The 19275-nt window shown below is 41.4% G+C and overlaps 4 protein-coding genes across 7 annotated transcripts in view; 2 read left to right on the top strand and 2 right to left on the bottom strand.

The window, feature by feature from the left end:
• LOC102222625 (guanine nucleotide-binding protein G(o) subunit alpha-like) overlaps window positions 1-2862 on the top strand; it is a 32904-nt gene extending 30042 nt beyond the window's left edge. Inside the window, exon 10 of the mRNA XM_023333484.1 lies at window positions 1927-2862. Coding sequence (XP_023189252.1) covers window positions 1927-2117 — 191 coding nt within the window. The 3' untranslated portion in view covers window positions 2118-2862. The remainder of the gene's footprint in view (window positions 1-1926) is intronic.
• A 100-nt stretch (window positions 2863-2962) lies between these two features.
• Window positions 2963-5444, bottom strand: npb (neuropeptide B). Its single transcript, XM_005805077.3, has 2 exons — window positions 4014-5444; window positions 2963-3535 (listed from the first exon to the last, which is right to left on the bottom strand). Exons 1-2 carry the CDS (start codon window positions 4275-4277, stop codon window positions 3407-3409), a joined length of 393 nt encoding a protein of 130 aa, XP_005805134.1. The 5' UTR covers window positions 4278-5444; the 3' UTR covers window positions 2963-3406.
• Window positions 5445-5535: 91 nt separating this feature from the next.
• sgsh (N-sulfoglucosamine sulfohydrolase) lies at window positions 5536-12036 on the bottom strand. The gene is made up of 9 exons (XM_023333483.1): window positions 11839-12036; window positions 10454-10614; window positions 10213-10318; window positions 9740-10119; window positions 9098-9179; window positions 8813-9016; window positions 7182-7348; window positions 6890-7107; window positions 5536-5847 (listed from the first exon to the last, which is right to left on the bottom strand). The coding sequence occupies exons 1-9, from the start codon at window positions 11918-11920 to the stop codon at window positions 5664-5666; spliced, it is 1584 nt and encodes a 527-aa protein (XP_023189251.1). The 5' UTR covers window positions 11921-12036; the 3' UTR covers window positions 5536-5663.
• Window positions 12037-12108: 72 nt separating this feature from the next.
• slc26a11 (solute carrier family 26 member 11) lies at window positions 12109-18750 on the top strand. Of its 4 annotated transcripts, none has more exons than XM_023333480.1 (15): window positions 12109-12238; window positions 12579-12737; window positions 12826-13040; window positions 13680-13872; window positions 14064-14149; window positions 15354-15573; window positions 15663-15841; window positions 15938-16010; window positions 16541-16652; window positions 16739-16794; window positions 17073-17213; window positions 17291-17418; window positions 17763-17862; window positions 17939-18072; window positions 18166-18750. In XM_023333480.1, exons 3-15 carry the CDS (start codon window positions 12837-12839, stop codon window positions 18262-18264), a joined length of 1725 nt encoding a protein of 574 aa, XP_023189248.1. In that variant the 5' UTR covers window positions 12109-12238; window positions 12579-12737; window positions 12826-12836; the 3' UTR covers window positions 18265-18750. The 4 variants fall into 4 exon arrangements, with proteins under 4 accessions (XP_023189248.1, XP_005805133.1, XP_023189249.1 ...); XM_005805076.3 differs by having other exon boundaries at window positions 12672-12737; XM_023333481.1 differs by having other exon boundaries at window positions 12109-12235.
• The last annotated feature ends 525 nt before the right edge of the window (window positions 18751-19275 follow it).

The following is a 19275-nucleotide window of genomic DNA, read 5'->3' on the forward strand; positions in this document are numbered from 1 at the left end:
GACTGATTAGCTCCTTATCTAAGATTTGACCAATAACTCTGATTCTGCTGCTGATGAACTCCATTACAGACATGCTCAACCATGCATCCGTCTGCCTTTCCTGCTCATATTTTATGCATTAAATACATTTTTAAAAAGCTTCTTATTCCACCTCAGTAGTTTACTCAGACACGTCGGTCCTTAAAACTCCACAAAGTGATGCATAAACCCATAGCAGGTTTGGCAGCTTATGAAGCACAGAGACGGGGCTGATAATAAGCTCTCGGTGCCCCACATGCTGTTGTTTCTGGAGGTTTTGTATGTCTGCTCAGTGTCGTACCTCCCGTGTCTCAGCGGGCTCAATGGGAGCCGTGTCCTCTTTGCTCTCATGCAAATGTCAATAAAGATGCTAACGCGGCTTGGATTGGGGTCAGCCAGCAGAGCAACCTGAGCGCAGACATGATGAGTCCGAGTTCGTGCTCAGGTTCTCAGCTGCTGTGAATTAATCGTTCTTCTAAGCTGTTTCAGTTTCTCTGCTGGACCCACGGTGAAAAGGCAACATCGGCACTGCAAAGTGAACTTGCTCTGGTTTTAAAAGGACCAATTTGAAGATGATGGACTTTATTTTTGTCGCATTTTCATTTGAAACTTGAAGTTCATTGTAGTTTGCCACATTGATCCAACATCTTTATTTTTAAGATGTTGCTGCTGAAGAAGCAAAGTCTTTCCAAACTTTATTCTTCTTTGTCCAGCTGCTTCTCGTGATTCTGATTAAAGCTTCATTTCCCCATCACTGTCTGATGAAGATGCACAGAGTATATTTGCGTGAATCGAGTCTGATTTTGTTTTCATCCTGAGCACAGGTAGATCAATTTTGGCCAATTTCACCTTTTCTTTTTTAACATTTATAGATTTTACAGCTTTACTAAGACAAAGTTTGTATACCCTAAGGTGGTTTTCACATGTTTTATTGGCAAATCACAGAGCTGCTAGGTAATATTAAGAAGTCTGGAAAATTATGAATTACAGTTATTATTATTATTATTATTATTATTATTATTATTATTATTATTATTATTATTATTATTATTATTATCTAACAGATGTGCATTTTCGTAAAGAAGAAAGCTTTTTACATGAAGTGCTGACATTGTCCTTTAGCGTACATTCATGCAAAAATGGAAAAAATTGGCAAAAATGAGTTTTATTTAGACACCAAACAAACCACTAGATGTTTTTTTATACCGTGGATCATAAACTGTTTTAGAAGAAAATGGGGGATAATTCACAGACTTAAAGACTGTGAAAGAGAGCTGAACAAAGGTTCTTCATAAAAGCTGTGAAATAGCCCTTTATCATGCAGCTGACTCGCGTCCAGTGGCGTTGGTTCATGATTTGTGATTTTTTCTTTTCTTTTATAGAACAGGTAAATGTTCTGTATTTTCATGTCAACAATCTGATAACAAAAAAAAATTAGTCTGGAAAAGTATTGGTATTTTTGGATGTAAAATGTGTTTGAAAACAGTAATTATTGAAATTAGCTAAGTGAACTGTAACTTGGCTCAAAGTTTGTCAAAATGCTGCTGTGAAGGAAATATTGTCGCTCTTAGTCGCTTGTTACACACTTTCCCTGATGAATTTCTAAACACTTTGAGTTTTTCTTGCCCATTAGAAACAGCTGCGCCAATAAAATCCTGCAGCCAATGGAAACTTAGCTATTTAGCATCCAACCATTAAGGCTCCAGTAAGGAATTTAATTAACCAGTTACTTTCTCTGTGCAGGGGGTCATAGTTCATTTGCGTTCCATACAGAGATTGTCAAACCTCTCAAGCCACACCAGTTCTAGAGGATGGGTTTACGGCTGAACCAGAGAGCAAAACCATGAAAATGAACTTTTATTGTTACTGATGAGAGAAAAGTGACCTAATTGTTGCTCAACCCTCCAGGTGCGGACTGTGACGTCGATTCGGCCGCACGCTTCATCCTCGCCACTTTTGTCTCGCTCAACAACAGCCCCAAGAAGCTCATCTACCACCACTTCACCACGGCGACCGACACCTCCAACATCCAGGTCGTCTTTCAGGTGGTCATGGAGACGATCATTAAGGAGAACCTGGAAGCTGTGTCACTCCTGTAGCCGGCGGCGGCGCCACGGACCCCCATAGACTGAGACCTCAATGAAGTTTCATTTAAAAAGACTGAAATGAACCAAAACAAAGTTCGTCCTCTATTAATATTTAACTTCTCACAACACAAAACCAAGCTCTGAAGCTTTTGGAAATGCTTCCAAAACACCCGGGCTTTGCTTTTGCGTCTGTGACCGAAGCACAGCAGAGAGGCGCGGTGAGGATTTACTGTTTGTCCGCTACCTTCCTCCTCGCAGGATTCACCCATGCATACCATCGTGTGTTTTTCCCCCTCATCCATCACCGTGTCTCTGCGCCGTGCGTCACAGCCTCCTAATGAGGCGCTCATGGCCGTATAACTGCTCGCGGGTTTTGTGTTCGCCCGAGATCCCAGACGCAGCAGGCATCTTAATCTGTGCCATTAACTGTCCCACTGACTTAATACCAGCCATGTGGCGGAGCTTATTAGAAGCAAAACGTGTACATTAAAAACACCCCAGAGGTCGTCTGACTTGGGTTTAATTTCCTTTCTTTCCACCTGTGACACATCCTCTCACATAAACTCTTGATTTGTCGTGCAAAACGCTGCCTCCTGCGTGTGTGAGCTGTTCCGGAGTTTGTTTCTGAAGATTCCCCTGAGCGACCGACGGTGCCAACGTGCTCCGACCTCAGTAATAAACAATATTTGTCCATGACTGACGGAGGCTTTACTGAAACTTAAAAAAAAAAAAAACACCCAAAAGTGCTTTATATGATGAAGTGGTGATGTGTGTGTTTTTATTTGAAATGTGAATAAATGTGACTCTGTCCTCTTTGACAGACATGAAAACAAACCTTTCAAGATTGTGAAACAAATTCAGACAACAGCAGGTTAATATTGTTTGTTTGTTCATTTTAATAGATAAATAAATAAAAGTAATTTACAGAAATTCTGGAAAACTGCAGATAAACCTCTGGACATTTTTGAACATTTCGATATTATGCAAAGGGGTTGGAATGAAAATGGCTTTATCTAAACTGTCTGGCATTGTGTTTTTTTGCCCCTGTTTTCATTTTTTTTTTCTTTGCAACCAAAAGCAAAACTGAACAATGTTTTTTTTTTTAAGCATTTTTCTTTAAATAAGAGAAAACATTCAAAGTCTGCAACGGTCCGTCATCAAAGCAAAATCTCCATCCATCCCTCATCTCTGTTTTGATTTTTTTCTGCTTTTCCAGATAAAATATCTGGTTTTTCTCTCTCTTTCTGTCTGTTTTCTTTCTCTTTTTGGGGGGGAGGATGATGAGGAGGATTCACGGAGACTCATGCGGACAGGCAGTCCAAGGAGTCCAGGGTGAGGAAGACATCTGCCTTGCACTGGAAGGTTCCCGTCCCGTCCTGCAGCAGCTCGCAGCTCTTCAGGTTTGGAGAGATGTCCTTCAGGCAGATGGCCTGGAGTTTGGAGAGAAATCAAAGTTGAAATGAAACATGGCGTTATCTTACAATGTCACTTTTGAAAAAAAAAAAAAAAAAAAAAAACTCGTAGAAATATCAGAATCAAAGTGAGGAATTGAAGAGACTTGGTTCAGTTATGTGTGTCTGTACTAGTAAATCAGTGTCTGTGTGTGTTCACTGATATGATTCAGCCCAAATATTTCGAACTAGTAGAACAGCGGTTTGTTTTGCGCTTTAATCTGCGCCTTTACGCAGATTAAAGCACAACGCGCAAATTATTATTATTTTTTGCAAGCCACACATGTAGACATAATGCCATGTACTCTATATCGGAGTTCCTCTTGCGTTTCAAAGAACGTTTCACTTTTCATGCCATCTTTAGCAAAGCAGCAACTCTTGAGCGGAAAGCACGATTTTACGCGCGCAATCATTCTCTGAGCAGAAATGAACTTTCTGCTCTCCGAGGAGAGCCTACCATGTTCTTCAGGACGGAGATTTGCTTGTTGGTCTCTTGGATCAAGTTGTTTCCCGCCGCCTCCCCGCTGTCCATCACCGTCTCCTCGGACTCAGCTCTCCGGACGGTCGGAGACCTCCTGATGCCGGACAGCAGCCCGGAGGCGCGGCCCACAGAGTAATAGCTGGGTCCGGTCACCTGCTTGTACCAGGCTTCGACGGACTGGCAGGAGATGAGCAGAGACACTCCGACGCACACCACGGCGAACCTGACGGACTTCTTCATCTCCAGGACGGTTTTGGCACTTTTTGGGGGTGAGTTTTTATTATTTTTTTTATTTTTACGCACAAGAAAATAGCGTTTCTACAGGTCTGCTCCTTCGTCTGCGGACACTTTGTTTTTGCTGAAATCTTGGAAAAGTTTCTGTTTCTTATATAGGGAGGCTGGGTGAGGTTTATCGTGACACAGGACATTCGTCAAATCAGAGCCAAGGTGGGCGGATGATGATGATCCGTCTGTAGAAAATGGGGTGGAAACGACGCTAATTGATCCGTTTCTGATGGGCTGCTGGAGCCACGCCATCGTGGAGCGTGTGTGTGTGAGAGGTATGAGGACGTCACCCCTTCTGACGTTTTAAGGGGTCAAAATGAATCTGTCGTCCTTGAAAGAAATGTGAGGCAAGAGGTCACAGCTTAAGAGGAAGGTGTGGGTTTCGTGGATAAGCTGTTGGAGAACATGTGTGAAAGTGGACAAATTAGGACTGAAAATACCTGCAGATTAGTCTGGAGCAGCGCAACCTGATCACGACACAGCGCCTGGGTCCGTCTACGTCAGTTTTCTGAAGTTTTGTGCATTTTGTCTCGCAACAAACACAAGCTTTAGTTTTCTTGTCGGGATTTTATTTGTCAGGCCAGGAAGGAATGGCGCCGTCTGTACATCTTTTTAAGTTTTCTTTACATCCACAAAAAATGTGAAAAGCGTGGCGTGATTTGTATTCAACCCCCCTAAGCCACATCGCTGTACTTTTATAGTTTCAAATCTCTTTTTATTTGGGGGTGGGGGGTATTTGTAAAGAAAGAAACAAATGCAAACTGTGCATCTTTTCCCTTCCACTTGACTATTTTGTACTATGTTCATCACATAAAATCCTCTGATATTTGTGGTTATGTGACAACGCGTGAGCTAAATTAAAGCATGTGAATATATATATATATTTGAAAGGGTTTGAGTCATAAATTGATCTGGGTTTTATGTGGAGCTCTGAGTGGAAACGTTATAATCAATAGAAACCCTTTTTAGGACACAGGCTAACTCTTCCCGTCAAGCACCATGAACTCCTCTGAATGGTGTAATTAGCAGATCAGTCTTAGTCAGCTTGACTGAATAATTAAAAAAAACAAACTGTTAAACTGTAATTATGTTGGGTTTCTATAGAATCCTGATGATGGTCTTAAACGTTGAAAAGTGGGAGGAGAAAAAAATGTTGACTTGAGGGATGAAATTGTCCATAACAATGAAGCAGAATGCAAAAAGTGAAACGATATAAAGAATTAACTCAAGTTTTATTTCTTATTTACAGCTTATTCTATTACAAAAATATAAAACCAAATGAATGAAGTCATTTGAAAATATCACGTCAGTGAAGATGGAAGAAAATACCATCAGAGCGAGTCAGAGGCCGTTGTAGAGGGGTCTGCAGTGAGGCTCCAGCTTTTCCTCCAGGACGTAGTCCGGCCCGCAGACCCAGGGGTCTCCGGTCTTCCACTGCCATTTCTGCAGAAGCTGCCTCAGGTTGTCCAGCACGCTGCTGTAGGACGGGTCTGACGCCAGGTTCTTGGCTTCCTGAGGGTCGGTCCTGGGTTTGTTCACAACAAAACGCCATCAGGTTCCTCTACTTGAGGAGGTCATAAACCCTGAGTCAGTCTGAATGTATGAAACATTAAACAAACTATTTTTACAAATGCGACTAATACGCCGTTCGCAACTAGTTCAGAACTCAGCTGATAGGTTTTTAACTGGTACCAGTAAAACAGCCAGCATTACCAGTTCATTACTGGTTCCCTCTTAAATGTACAGGCACGTCTGAATAGTATGGAATATTACTGAAATTTCAAAAAGACAAATCTGTATAGATTCCTTACACATTGATACATATATTTTTGTGAAGTGATTATTCCTATTTATTTTGATTTTTAAGGCGATAATACTTTCTCAAATATATACGTACACACACATATCTGATTACAACCAGATATGTGATCTGGTTGTAATCCAATTATATAAATATACTGAAGTTTTTCCTCTTATTATTTTACATAACAGCTGAGAACAGGGAGGGGGACTGAAAGTAATGATCACTTACAATATTAATTTATCTGTCATCATTTCTGAAGCAACAGTTTGTCACCTAAATGATGAAGAATGATCATCGCGTCTGCACAAGGCCTAGGATGGCGTCTTAGAAAGACTAACAAGCAAAAACGACGGATGACTGAATAAATAGCAGCTCAGTTTACAGTCGTCTGACACTCAACTTTATGCTGTAGCGTTTGGAGGGGGACAAGAAGAACTTCTGCTTCATTTACCTCAAAATCACTGGAGAAGAGAAACAACTTAATGCATAAATTAACTTTAACTTTTATGAAAAACAGAAGCGTTTTCTTTTATTAAAGCTGCACAATATTTGAACAAATTATATTTTCCGTATGCTGCCATTTTAGGAAATGTGGGCCTGGTTGTTGATTTTGTTTTATTTGATTTCAAAGTTCAGATTTTTTTTACCTTAAAGATTATAAATCTTGATTTAGTTTTACTCTCTTTTTTTGGTTCAGTTGTGTTGAAGAATTTTCTCTCCTGCGTCAGTTTTTAACCTGAACTCTGTCCCTGTGGACTCAGACCTGGTGTCGAACAGCTCCCAGCGCTCCCTGTAGTAATACTGGTCCAGACTCTTGAACCAGTGAGTCGGCCGCTGCAGCCTGGTCCGGTTCAGCAGATCCTGGAAGGTCGGGGACACGTACAGGTCCTGGTCGACGGGGAAGGGCATGCGGTAGTGCATGTTGTGAAGAAGGTGGTACGCCCCCTGGTGGACAGAGCGGATCGGGTAGTACATGGTCACCTGGAATCAGAGCGGAGTTCGTCAGGGCCTGGAGTTTTGAGTTCCTCCTGACTGAGCGACGGTGAGGTCTCGACCTCGTGCAGCGACTGGCTGGAGTACACTGTGTTCCAGCTGCTGGGGTCGGAGGTCAAAGCGGGCAGCAAGGAGCGGCCGGTGAGGAGGACCTGCAAGGACGGACTCTCAGGGAGGATGTAGGATGGATAGGGGATAGAAAACCAATCCAGGACGGTGGGAGTGATGTCTGCAGCAACACAGAAAGAAATAGGAGGATGAAAAATATGGAAGATAAATTTAAACTGTAACCTGTTATCACTGAACATTGAATCAGCTCATGAATGGATAAAATTGAGACGTAGCTCATCATTGTAGATCATTAGTAATACAAAATTACTAACTTTGTACCGAGTAAATGACACAGAACTAACAAAACCTTCATAGTAAGAGTTTGATGTGTTCAAACTACCTTCTGACAATTCCTGGAGCAAACACTCGTCCACAGAGGTTGATCAAAATGCTGCACATGCACCGATCAATATAAATGATCAAATTCTCCAGCAATGCATAAAAAGCTTCTGCCTCTGTACATAAACATTGCCTCCTCCGATCTGCAACAATGTTTTATTTTTTAAAATTATTCTGTTTAATAAGTATCTGTGCATTGTACTAAATTATGATGCTCCAATGTTGCTGTTCTCTGTTAGCCTACTTTCTTTTTTTACATAATTTGCACTGACTGATAAAAATGATCTGGTCTTGTGAAATATTAATAGTGTGTATTTTAAAGAATATAATAGCCTTTTCATTAACAATATTGACATTAAGTTCATGTTATCTTAGCAGCTGAGCAGCTTCTGTTGTGTTCTTGTGTCTCCCTCTAGTGGCAGCAGAAACACATTGAACGGAGAAACTGACACTAAAAATACATACAGTATTCACTGTTAAATCCTCGGAGGGTTCTCTGAAAGCTGACAGTGTGTGTTGTCCTACTAATGTTCTCTGTGGTCAGGTTATTGTCCCAAACCAGACGGTGACACCTGTTGAGGCCAAAAAGTGCCGTTTTTACATATCGTCAAGCCGAATGGCTTAAAGAAAGTGACAGCACTTTTGCTACTGAGTTGATATTGAGACTAAACTTGTATCTATGTCTTGTGATTTGGGTGACAAAACTTCTCTCATTGATGATTTGTACCTTAGAGCGGTGGATCCCAAAGCTGGGATCATGCTTGTGATAGAAATGGATGCTTCCTGGCATTTCTCTCTTCAAACAGCTAGAATGAGCATAATGGCAAGATAAGTCTGGGTCCCAATTCGCTCAGCTTGTCACAATTTCCATTATTTGAAACATTTCAATTAGTCCCAAGACTGTAGCTCCAGGCAGCTACAGGTAAGCAGATGTTTTTTGCTGCTATTTCCAGACTATTGAAGGTCAACATATACATCCATCTTACTCTAGACGCATGTTCTCTTGTCCGTCCAGTTTTGAGGAGTGGCTAAAGGAAATAGGCCTGTCTTAAAAAAAAGTTATTACATATTCTGATCAGCTTTAAACTGTCATGTTTAAATTTCTAAAAATGTTTTACTTACAATCTTGCCATAACTTTACACTGTTTTCCGTTAAATACCTGCATCTTCCCAATTATAAAAACCCAGGAAGGATTGGAGGTGAGGGACCTGTTGTTGGGTGGAAGATGTGGCCGTCTCTCACCCAGCAGACTGACGTAGGCCTGGCTGGTGTTGCCCCACCGCTCCCTGTGCTCCGGGGAGGAAACCAACATGGGTTCGGCGGTTCCAGACCGATACAGGTTGGTTCTGCCGTTGGGGAAAGGGATACCGTTGTCGGAGCTGTAGATGATCAGAGTGTCGTTCTCGTAACCGGCATCCCGCAGCTCCTGAAGGACCAACCCGATACCTGCAGAGGGACATTGTGGGTTAGTCTTCCTCATGCTTTTGTTGTTGTTGTTTTTTGCGCTTGTGAAGGTGCTGAACAGACCCTGATCCAGCCGGCTGACTGTGGTGTACTGTGCAGCTAGGTCAGCCCGAGCAGCGGGTGTGTCGGGTACGAAGGGAGGAACCTGAAGACGTTCAGAGTTAGAAACACTTCGCTCTGGATTCAGTTCCTCAGACTGACTTGAATCCATTTTATGAATCCACTGAAAACCTGACACCACTGACTAGAGCTGGACAATAAACCAATAACAACATATATAGAAATAGACACCTAATCAATATCAATACAAAACACATCTGATAGAATATTCAATCATTTGACTGAACTCCAGAACCGCACAGCATTCGGGGGGATGTAGGCAGAGGAAAGACTTTACCTGCTTAAACAAGGCAGGTGGCATCTACTAACTCACTCTTTGGTTACCTAGCAACAACCTGTTTCCTAGCAACAAACTGTTGAGCAGTAGCTTAAACATAAAAAAAAACAGTCTGTGGAGTGAAAGAGGAAAATTAGAACAACAGCTTGAGAGGAAACTGTGGATAAAACAGAAAGGTCACGTTTTATCCATGTTTTATCTGCCATTATTTCCGATATTTAAAACAAAAATCTAATCAAAAATGATCGATATCGAGTGATATGACAACCTTTTATCGTGATGCATTTTTCAGCAGCCTTACCCCTCACCTTAACTTGCTCTGGTGTGTAATACACTGGCGTCCAGTCGGGAATTAAACCCATTCCCGGTTCTCCGTTCCCAAACTTCTCACAGAAAGCCCCATACTGAGGCTGCGAATGGCCACATCGGTGGGTGTCATGGAAGGCCACGTAAAGAAAAAACGGCCTCTCCTCCTCCTGCTCTGCGTTGGGGTTGCTGCTCGTCCGCACGCCTCTTACTCGCCGTCGCTCAGCTGCTTCCTCCTTGTGAGTCTGGAAGAACTTGCGGACCAGGAGTTTGATCCGAGTGATGTTCCTGCCCACTTGGAGGACGGAGCTGTTTTCCTCCGTGTAGGCGAAGTCAAAGGGGTAAACAGATCCGGGACCGACGTGCTTCTTCCCGATTATACCTGCGGGAAATGACAGGGAGAAAAAAAACAAGAGATCAAAGGAAAGCAACACAGAGTGAAGAAAGGTGATAAGATGTCAGTTTTTAAATGAACCTGTGTGTATGTCGGCCTGGCTGAGGAGCAGCGGCAGACTCTGTACTCCGTCGAATGAGTTGAAGTGATGAACTCCCTGATGGAGGCCATACATGCCGTTCTGATGCTGAAAACACAGGACTAACCTCAGTGCCATCAAACAGGAGGGACTGATGGGTATGGGTGTGTGTGTGTGTGTGTGTGTGTGTGTGTGTGTGTGTGCGTGTGTGTGCGTGCGTGTGCGTGTGTGTGTGTGTGTTACCTGCGGCAGGCCTGTGAGGATGGCGGAGCGGCTCGGGGAGCAGCTGCTGACGGATGTGAAGGCGTGCCTGAACACAACGCTGCGTCGGGCCAGAGAGCGCAGGTGAGGAGTGTGAACCGCAGAGTTATTATAGACGTCTGTTTCAAAACCTGCATCGTCAGCTGGGGGGAAAAGGAAAAAGAAATTAATCTTAACTTTATTGTTACCTGAGATGGGATCTGGCCATAGTTTAACAACTTGGTAATTGTCCAGAAAACAGTCGTTGACACTCTCCACATAGAGAATAAGCCACAAAAGATCATGACTAAAGAAGCCGGCTGCTCACAGAGTGCTTTAGCCAAAAGGTTGAGTGGAAAAAACAGAGAGTGGCAGAAAAAAAGGAGCAAAAGCAACAGAGATGACAGCAGCAAAGCTGATTTAGAAAATTGGAGAGAGATTCATATTGTGTGGCTTGTCAGTGGTTTAAGAGCGATGACATCAAGGTCACACGCTAAAGACAGTACTCTGTTCACATGGGTGTTGAAAAGGTTAACCTTACTGTATTCATAATTGCTTTAACTGAATTTTGGTTTCATTACTGTTAGATATAAATTAAAAATTAACTTTTGAATTGGATCACCAAACAACATTTTCTATATCGTAATGAAATGAGATGCACCCGTATTTATCCTATTTGATCAGTATTTAGTATTATTAAAGATAACTTTTAACCAATATAAACCAGCCTAGCTGCTTGTAAGGACAAAAGAAAGTTAAATAAATGACAGATGATGACACAAGACTGTTGCATAGCTCTCTGCACATAGAGGTTTAGCAAACCAAACATCTAACATTCAAAAATCAATAAGTCGCTGCTGACTGTGGTGATATTTTTGCATGCAAGCAAGCAAATAAAGTCCAATGTCTAAAATCTGAAAGTTGCGTTTTAGTGATTAGTTATCCAGTTTGGCGAACAATACGCAAAGATCCTCTTTTTTGCTTTCCTGCTGCTTCTGATATGGTGAAAAAACAAAACAAAACTTCAAACGCTGGTCCACCGCAGGGCATGCTGGTCTTATACCAGTCTCCTTTACAGAAATTGTAGTTAGGCAAACAGGGAAAAAAAAAATAAATAAATAAATAATGTAATTATTATAAACTAAAAAAAAACAACTAAAACTTGTAAATAATAATAATAATAATAATTATAATAATAAACAAAAATACCCAAGAACCGATTTTAACAAAACTCAAAGTAATACAAGTAAAGAATAAATAGCTGGAACAGATACTGGTGTAGCTTATGAAATAAAGAAAGACTGGTACAAACATACAATGAAATTATACCTTAAAAGTTTAATTTCCAAACATTTAATTTTTATCTAATATATTAAATGGTTACGCACCAATAATTAAAAGGACATTTCTTCTCTTTGACTCCGAGACGCGACAAGAGGCTACAAGCACAAGCAGCAGCTGGATCCGCATAATGAAGGTTTAAATATCTGCTGAAAATCTGAGCGACAAAATGAGACGAGCAGCTCTTTAAACGTTATGATCTCCGGAGACAACAACAGCCGCCATTCTTTACACTTCCGGAAACAACTGGCGCGCCCGGCACATGACAGCGGTCACGTGACTTGGAAGAAAACAGGAAGTTGTTACATGTTTGGACTAGCAGCTCCTCGGGCGGGTTTTAGAGAAGTGGATTTGAACCTCTATCATTTAGCAGAGCTGGACGTGAAAAATCACAGCCTGGCCGATGAAAGGTGCCGAGAGGAGGACTGCAGTCAGCACAATGTGGTGGTATATTCTGTTCTAGTTTGTTTTTATTTTATTCTATCATTTGTCAGCCCTCATTTCTGTTAAATTTTAATATCTCACTTCTTTGAAATTGCATGCCAGCAGGGTGCACATTAATAACATTTTGAGTTTAGCCGTCTTGTTTGCTCATACCTTTATAGATAGCTTCCCTGACACGACTTTAATCAGTCAGGATGTTCAGGTACATGAATTTCACCTGTCTGTCACGTGACCATCCTATGACTGTCTGAAGTCACACACCTGAGCATAACCTATGTGAAGTTTTGGAGGAAGCTGACAAGTTTTGTTTGTTTTTGCTTCTTTTTTCCCCCTTCACCTGAAGGTAAGGAGTATGCTTGCTTTTGAGACGTTCACAAAGGGACGCAGACACATGCATCCCCTCAGAGCAGGTGTGTTGTGTTTTCCTGAATGCTAGGAATCACAGCAGGAAAACCAAACGACCCAAAGCTGACGACCTCAGCAGGGAAACCCTGAACTCACTGTGAGTGCTTTATTTCTCCAGTCGTACACACATTCCTAAATATGTTGATTTTTTGAACGCCTTCTTTATTCTTCTCTCTGCCTCCAAGGGTTTTTAGAAATGGATCGGCCGCTGCAGGGAGAACAGTCGTCCCGGCGCTGCTGTTCTTACAGCACCCTGAAGTCCTGGCTGCCCATTCTGTCCTGGTTACCCAAGTACAGGGTGAGGTACCTGCAGATGGACCTGTTGGCGGGCCTCACTGTCGGGCTGACCACCGTACCGCAGGCTCTCGCTTACGCTGAAGTGGCCGGACTTCCTGTTCAGGTGAGGTTAAGTTTGACTTTTGATGAATATGATGTTTTTTTCCCCCCCAACTGATGAGACACATCAGAATGATGCTACCACCACCATGTTTCTCCCTGGACTTCATGATTCACTTTGTTCACTATTGTTCTTTAACAAACTTGTGCATTTTATAATAAGATAAATTTACACACAAGTGGACTCTATTTACTAATACGGCAACTTTATCATTTCTTAGCATTTATTTCAGACATGAGAAAAACAACAGAAACTAAAACAAACATATATAAATAAATAGATGAATAAACAAAAAAAGTAAAGCAACAATCAAAATAGTCCAACAAATGTGTAATGTTTACATTACATCTCTGAAAACGAGTAGGAAAAGAGGATATGTTTATTTAATCCTACTGACAACTAGTTTCACTGGATTTTATTTAGTAATACTAAAGACGACTGACTACAAAAACATGCCAAACTTTTCTGATTTTCATTTGTAACACATTTTTATCCTTTTCATTTAACTTTATAATGACGTGCTTTATAATTAACCTATCCTATTACCGAGGGCATTAGAGAGAGTTTTTGTGAGTTGAGATGCTTTCAAGGTGAAACGTTTACTAGTCACAACAAATGTTGAATTCTGGTCGTTTCTCACAGTACGGCCTCTACTCTGCCTTCATGGGCGGCTTCATCTATACGCTCCTGGGGACATCTAAGGACGTGACACTGGGTCCAACAGCCATCATGTCCCTCCTGTGTTTCTCTGTGGTGGGCGGCCAGCCTCACCGGGCCGTCCTGCTCAGCCTCCTCTGTGGAGTCATCCAGGCCGCCATGGCGCTACTCAGACTGGGTAAGAGACGCTGCTGCGCCGCCGCAGCTTTAATGATGTTACTTTAGTTAATGCAGATCCTCTTTTTAACTTTGCTGTTTAAACGTTCTTTGCACGTTTAAATTGGCTAAAATAAATTGGCAGAAGTAGCATAGATAAAATCTCCCATCTGTTTCTGTCTATAATTCATTGTTAATCTTTGTTTTCCTCAGGATTCCTGCTGGATTTCATCTCTTACCCTGTAATTAAAGGATTCACCTGCGCTGCTGCAGTCACCATCGGCTTCGGCCAGGTCAAAGTGAGGCTACACGCGCACACACACACACATCCCTACACACACTGTGAAACAGCAACACACCTCTTCATGCTGTGTGATCTCAGTATTGCACGTGTGCAGTCGGCATAATTAGCAAAGTGCTAAACATCATTTGTTTGAACAGAATGCAGCAACATTGTTCAGTTTTAGTAACTGAGAAATGTTGTTCATTCAATATTATTTGCTATTTTTAATTGAATTGAAGTTAAAATTATGTGACCTCAGTTTGGTTAAGAGGCGGATCGTGTTTTTCACAGATGTGAACATAACCTTTTTCAATGTTGGGACATGCCAGCATTCAGAAAGTGGATTGGCATCGCCTTGTTGAATCACCTGTGATATTCTGATAGCTGTGTGTTTGGCTCTAAAGCTTTTTGTTGTCATGATGACTCCGCACAACCAAAAGCTGTTTGAATTAACGCTAACAAATAACAGCAAAAACAAAATGTTGAACAATACGGGACAAATGCAGAGCAAAAAGAGCCATTTCAATAACATCTGTCAGGAAATTGGTTATATATTCATTTATTTTAATGCCTGCTTTATCCCTCTGGGCTGCAGAAGGCTGGTGTTTGTCTGCTGCAGGCAATGAGTTTAAACCAGAGTTTATATTCTTTGTGCTTTTTAAATTATTTTGGCACAACTTTGATGCAGATTTGTATTTAGGGCCAAATTTTGGTTTATTTTAATGACTTTTAAACTAAACGGAGCATTCAGTGCTCTTTGGGCACTTGTCTGCTGTAAACTCCTATTCCAAATGCATTTGTTGAATACGCTTTCAAGTAGATTTGAATTTCTTTTTGTCCATTTTTTGTTAATAAAAAAATGTTTTGTCATTTTCCATAAAGTGAAGATATTTCTTCATATTCTGTTGTTTGAGCAATTTGCATGTACATGGGACTGACAAAATTCAAGGTTTTTTATGTGTGGAGGTGGTTCTGCTAAAACAAAAATACTTTAATTACTAAACTTTCATTTAAGGGCATATAGAGTCTTGGATATTTGCTATAAGATTATATAGAATGTATCTCTATATGTCATATAATGTATGAAATAAAACTTCATGTTTGTTCCAAGCTTGAAATCTGAAATGAATGTTCAGACTCGTTATAATGCTGCTGAACTGGTTTAAGCTCCTTTTGTTTACGTGTGTGATGTGAGTGGTTAAACTGGTTCCTGTTTGCAGAATATTCTGGGAATCCGGGATGTTCCCCACCAGTTCTTCCTGGAGGTTTACGACACCTTCCACAAGATCCCAGAGGCCAGAGTGGGCGACGTGGTCCTGGGCCTGGTTTGTCTTGCTCTGCTGATCACACTGATGTTCATCAAGTCACATCCGGGCTCAGACCATGGATCATCACTCTACTCCAGATTCACCAGGAAACTGGTGTGGGCTGTGGCCACCAGTCAGTACTTCTCTCATCTAGGCAGAAAAATAAAACCCAGATGGTTTAACTTCTAAATGTGAGCTGTTTTACCTCTTTGTCCTGATCAGTGCGTAATGCGCTGGTGGTCGTGGCTGCGACTCTGGTGGCGTTTTCCTGGGACGCTTTTGGACATCACGTGTTCACCATCACTGGGCACACGACTCAGGGACTCCCACCGTTCAGCCCTCCACCCACCTCGGACACCACATCCAACGGCACCGTCGTCTCTTTTAGAGAGATTATAGAGGTCAGAAGCAGAAGTTTGAGCTGTAACATTCACTTCTCCATTTCTCTCTGCTGCGTGACGCTGACCAGTCATGCTTTCTTTCCTCTTTTGGTGCAGGACTTTGGAGGAGGACTAGCTGTGATCCCTCTCATGGGTCTGTTGGAGAGCATTGCTATCGCCAAAGCTTTTGGTAAGCTCCTTTATCGGTTCTTACAAAATAGCTCTACTGATCATCATCCAGAGTACAGGAACCTCTTTTCTCTTCAGCTCAACCCTGAAGTTTTCTACACAACAATGTTTTGGTCATGACAATGGTTGTCTTTATGTGAACTGATCATTTGTTTTTGATCATTATTGGATCATTGGATCCTGCTAAAATGCCCCATCTTCAGGTTTTTTTCACGCTGGATTTGTATCTAAAATGTAATGCCATTTGAAAGAGTTCATGGTCCCATGAAGGTTCACAGGAGCCAAAACATTCAATATCACCAAGTAAAAAAATGATCCAGCTGAATAAATGCGGTCTACTTAAATGTTGGACTATTCTAAATTAATGCAGCTATTTATCCTGCTGCAATAAAACCTGAATTTATTTTAAGGGTTTTTACAGGTTATATCCAACAGTTGCAGCGCGTTGTGGATGATTTTTTTTTTTATTGAATAAAGTTTTCAGAAACAATGGAGCATCAAGTTCATCTTTCCTTGTCTGTTTCCTCCCAGCCAGTCAGAACAACTACAGGATCGATGCCAACCAGGAGCTGCTGGCCATAGGCATGACCAACATCATGGGCTCCTTCGTGTCAGCGTACCCAATCACCGGCAGCTTCGGACGGTTCGTGTTTGGCCCTCTGAAGAATCTGCTTTACTGATCTATTTAACTCTTATATCGTCAACATTTGCGTTCTTTCTTCCTTTTAGGACAGCGGTGAACTCTCAGACGGGGGTTTGCACCCCAGCTGGAGGCATCGTCACCAGTAGGTTTGATCCTTTTACTCTTCTGCCCTCTTGTGGCAGACTGCGTTATTGCATATTTCTACTGTCATAATAGAAACGTCTTTCCCCTCCAAATACAACCTGAATCTTAGTTGATCTAAACTTATATATAAGAATACTAACATGTTAGTTATACAGCAGAAAACTCCAATGGTTAGTTGAATGTAAAAGCTAAGCCTTTATCTGTATTTCCGAAAACATGGAAACTTGTTTGTTTTTGACTTTCCAATTGTTTTTCCTCTTCTTTGTGCGTCTGCAGGTGTGATCGTGCTGCTGTCGTTGGCCTTCCTCATGCCGGCTTTCTACTACATCCCTAAAGCTTCTCTAGCTGCCGTCATCATCTGCGCGGTGGCTCCTATGGTTGATTACCGTGTCGTAATAAAGATGTGGAAGATGCATCGTAAGAGTCTCTGGGAGATTCTCCAGAATCTACCATGTTTCTGTCAATTTAGCTAAGCTGTGACTTGTCATCCACAGGGCTGGACCTGCTTCCTTTCGGGGTGACGTTCCTGTTGAGCTTCTGGGAAGTGCAATACGGCATCATCGGCGGTGTGGCCGTCTCTGGAGCCCTGCTGCTGTACGCCATGGCCAGACCCAAGATGAAGGTGAAACAACGTTACTGATAAGATGCTTTTAAAACCAACATTTGGGTTATCCACCTGTCCAGGGTGAACCCCGCCTCTCGCCCGGAACGTTAGCTGGAGATAGGCACCAGCACCTCTCCTGACCCCACTAGGGACAAGGGTGTTAGAAAATGGATGGATTTGGGTTATCCAGTGCTTTTTATAAAATTGTACAATATATGGATCTTGTAAGATTTTCCTGCACCACTTTTTCAATGATCTGCAATGGTCTGTAGCATAGAAGGGGAAAAAAAATCTTCAAACTTTTTCAGAGCTGAAGCTGCAGCTAGTTTTTAATCATCAACCATGTTTGCTTTCCTGTGCAGGTGTCTGATCATGGTGCGTTGGTGATAGAGTTGAGCAGTGGGCTCAGTTTTCCTGCTGTGGAGCATCTGAGCCACTTCATACACACTCAGGCTCTGCAGAGTAAGAGCTTCTTCATCCAGTCCTGTTGAAAAACTTTTATTTCCTCGTCTTCACATGTCCACCTTCTGTCAATCAGCCTGTCCTCCGAGGTCTGTGGTGTTGGACTGCCATCATGTGAGCATCATAGATTTCACAGTGATCAGCGAGCTGACGGACCTGCTGAGGCAGTTCAAACTGAGAAAGGTCAAGCTGGTGTTTTCCGGACTGCAGGTGAGCCTCTCGTCCTTTCAGTCTTTAGCTGATAGTTATTGGGGTAAATAGTCGTCACCTTTAATCTCCCTCTTGTCTCTCCGCCTGGTTCAGCCCGCCGTTCTGAAGGTTCTCCTCGCAGCTGATCTGCAAGGCTTCAGATACACCGACAGCGTGGAAGAGGCGCTGCAGATGGATTCAGCGAGCGACTAAAACCCGACCTGATGGACGTCCGCCTGCAGAGGAGATGTTTGAGTTTAGACAGACGCAGTTGATCATTTCTTATGCGGGATTTTTAAAACGCAAGTTACTGACAGTCGAAGGAAAATCTCAGAAACACTTAAGATTTTATCTGCTAAATGTGTGTCATCGCCTTTACCTAAATTAACATTCCTGTATGGTTGAGGAGAAGTTTAACACCATGTTGTTTTCGTGTTTTACATTTTGTATAAATATCTATTATATTTTTTCCTTTTCTTCCATTAACCAAGTTAGATTTTAAGAATTTTAAAATGCAAGTGATGCTTCAAGAAAAACTAACATTGAATAATAATGTGTTTCCTTAATTTATAAAAGATTTTAGGGAAAGTTAAATATTTTCTTTATGTGGATGGAGAAGTTCTGTCAATACATAAATGTCTTTGACAATATCCATATTTTTTACTGGAACCTTTTTTTCACATAAACACAATTTTTTTATTATTGTGTCTTTGCGTCTATTTGTTAAGTGTTCGCTGTACACATATAATGTGTAGATTAATTTAAATACTTACATTTTGACAAGAAAAAACATTGTTCATTTCTCAGGTTTCAACATTCTTGCAGCTGAGAGAAAAAGTATTCTCTTGCACCAGTTCTTTTTTTCAATTTTTAAGCATAAATTTGCAACTAAATGAAGCTCACGAGCTGTAGTTCATTAAGAATAAAAAAAAAAGTATAATCACCATTATAATTATAAGTCTGCCTCTGAATGTATCAAGACAAAAAAAAGAAAAGAAAATGAAGCTTTGAAATAGATTGAATAAATCTGTAAAGAAGAGTGGGTTAAAAATCCCCTGAAATAAAGCAAAAATACTCAATCATCACAAGCTTTAAATGAGTTATTTCTAAATCAATTATTTTATGGAAAAACAGTTTTTCAAATAGGATCATTTTCTTTAATAGATAAAATTGCCAAAAAACAGTTTGTTTTTTTTATTTACTCAGTTTATCTCTTTTGCCAGC

This window comes from Xiphophorus maculatus, chromosome 5 (genome assembly GCF_002775205.1).
Source record: "Xiphophorus maculatus strain JP 163 A chromosome 5, X_maculatus-5.0-male, whole genome shotgun sequence".
In the NCBI taxonomy this organism is placed as follows: domain Eukaryota; kingdom Metazoa; phylum Chordata; class Actinopteri; order Cyprinodontiformes; family Poeciliidae; genus Xiphophorus; species Xiphophorus maculatus.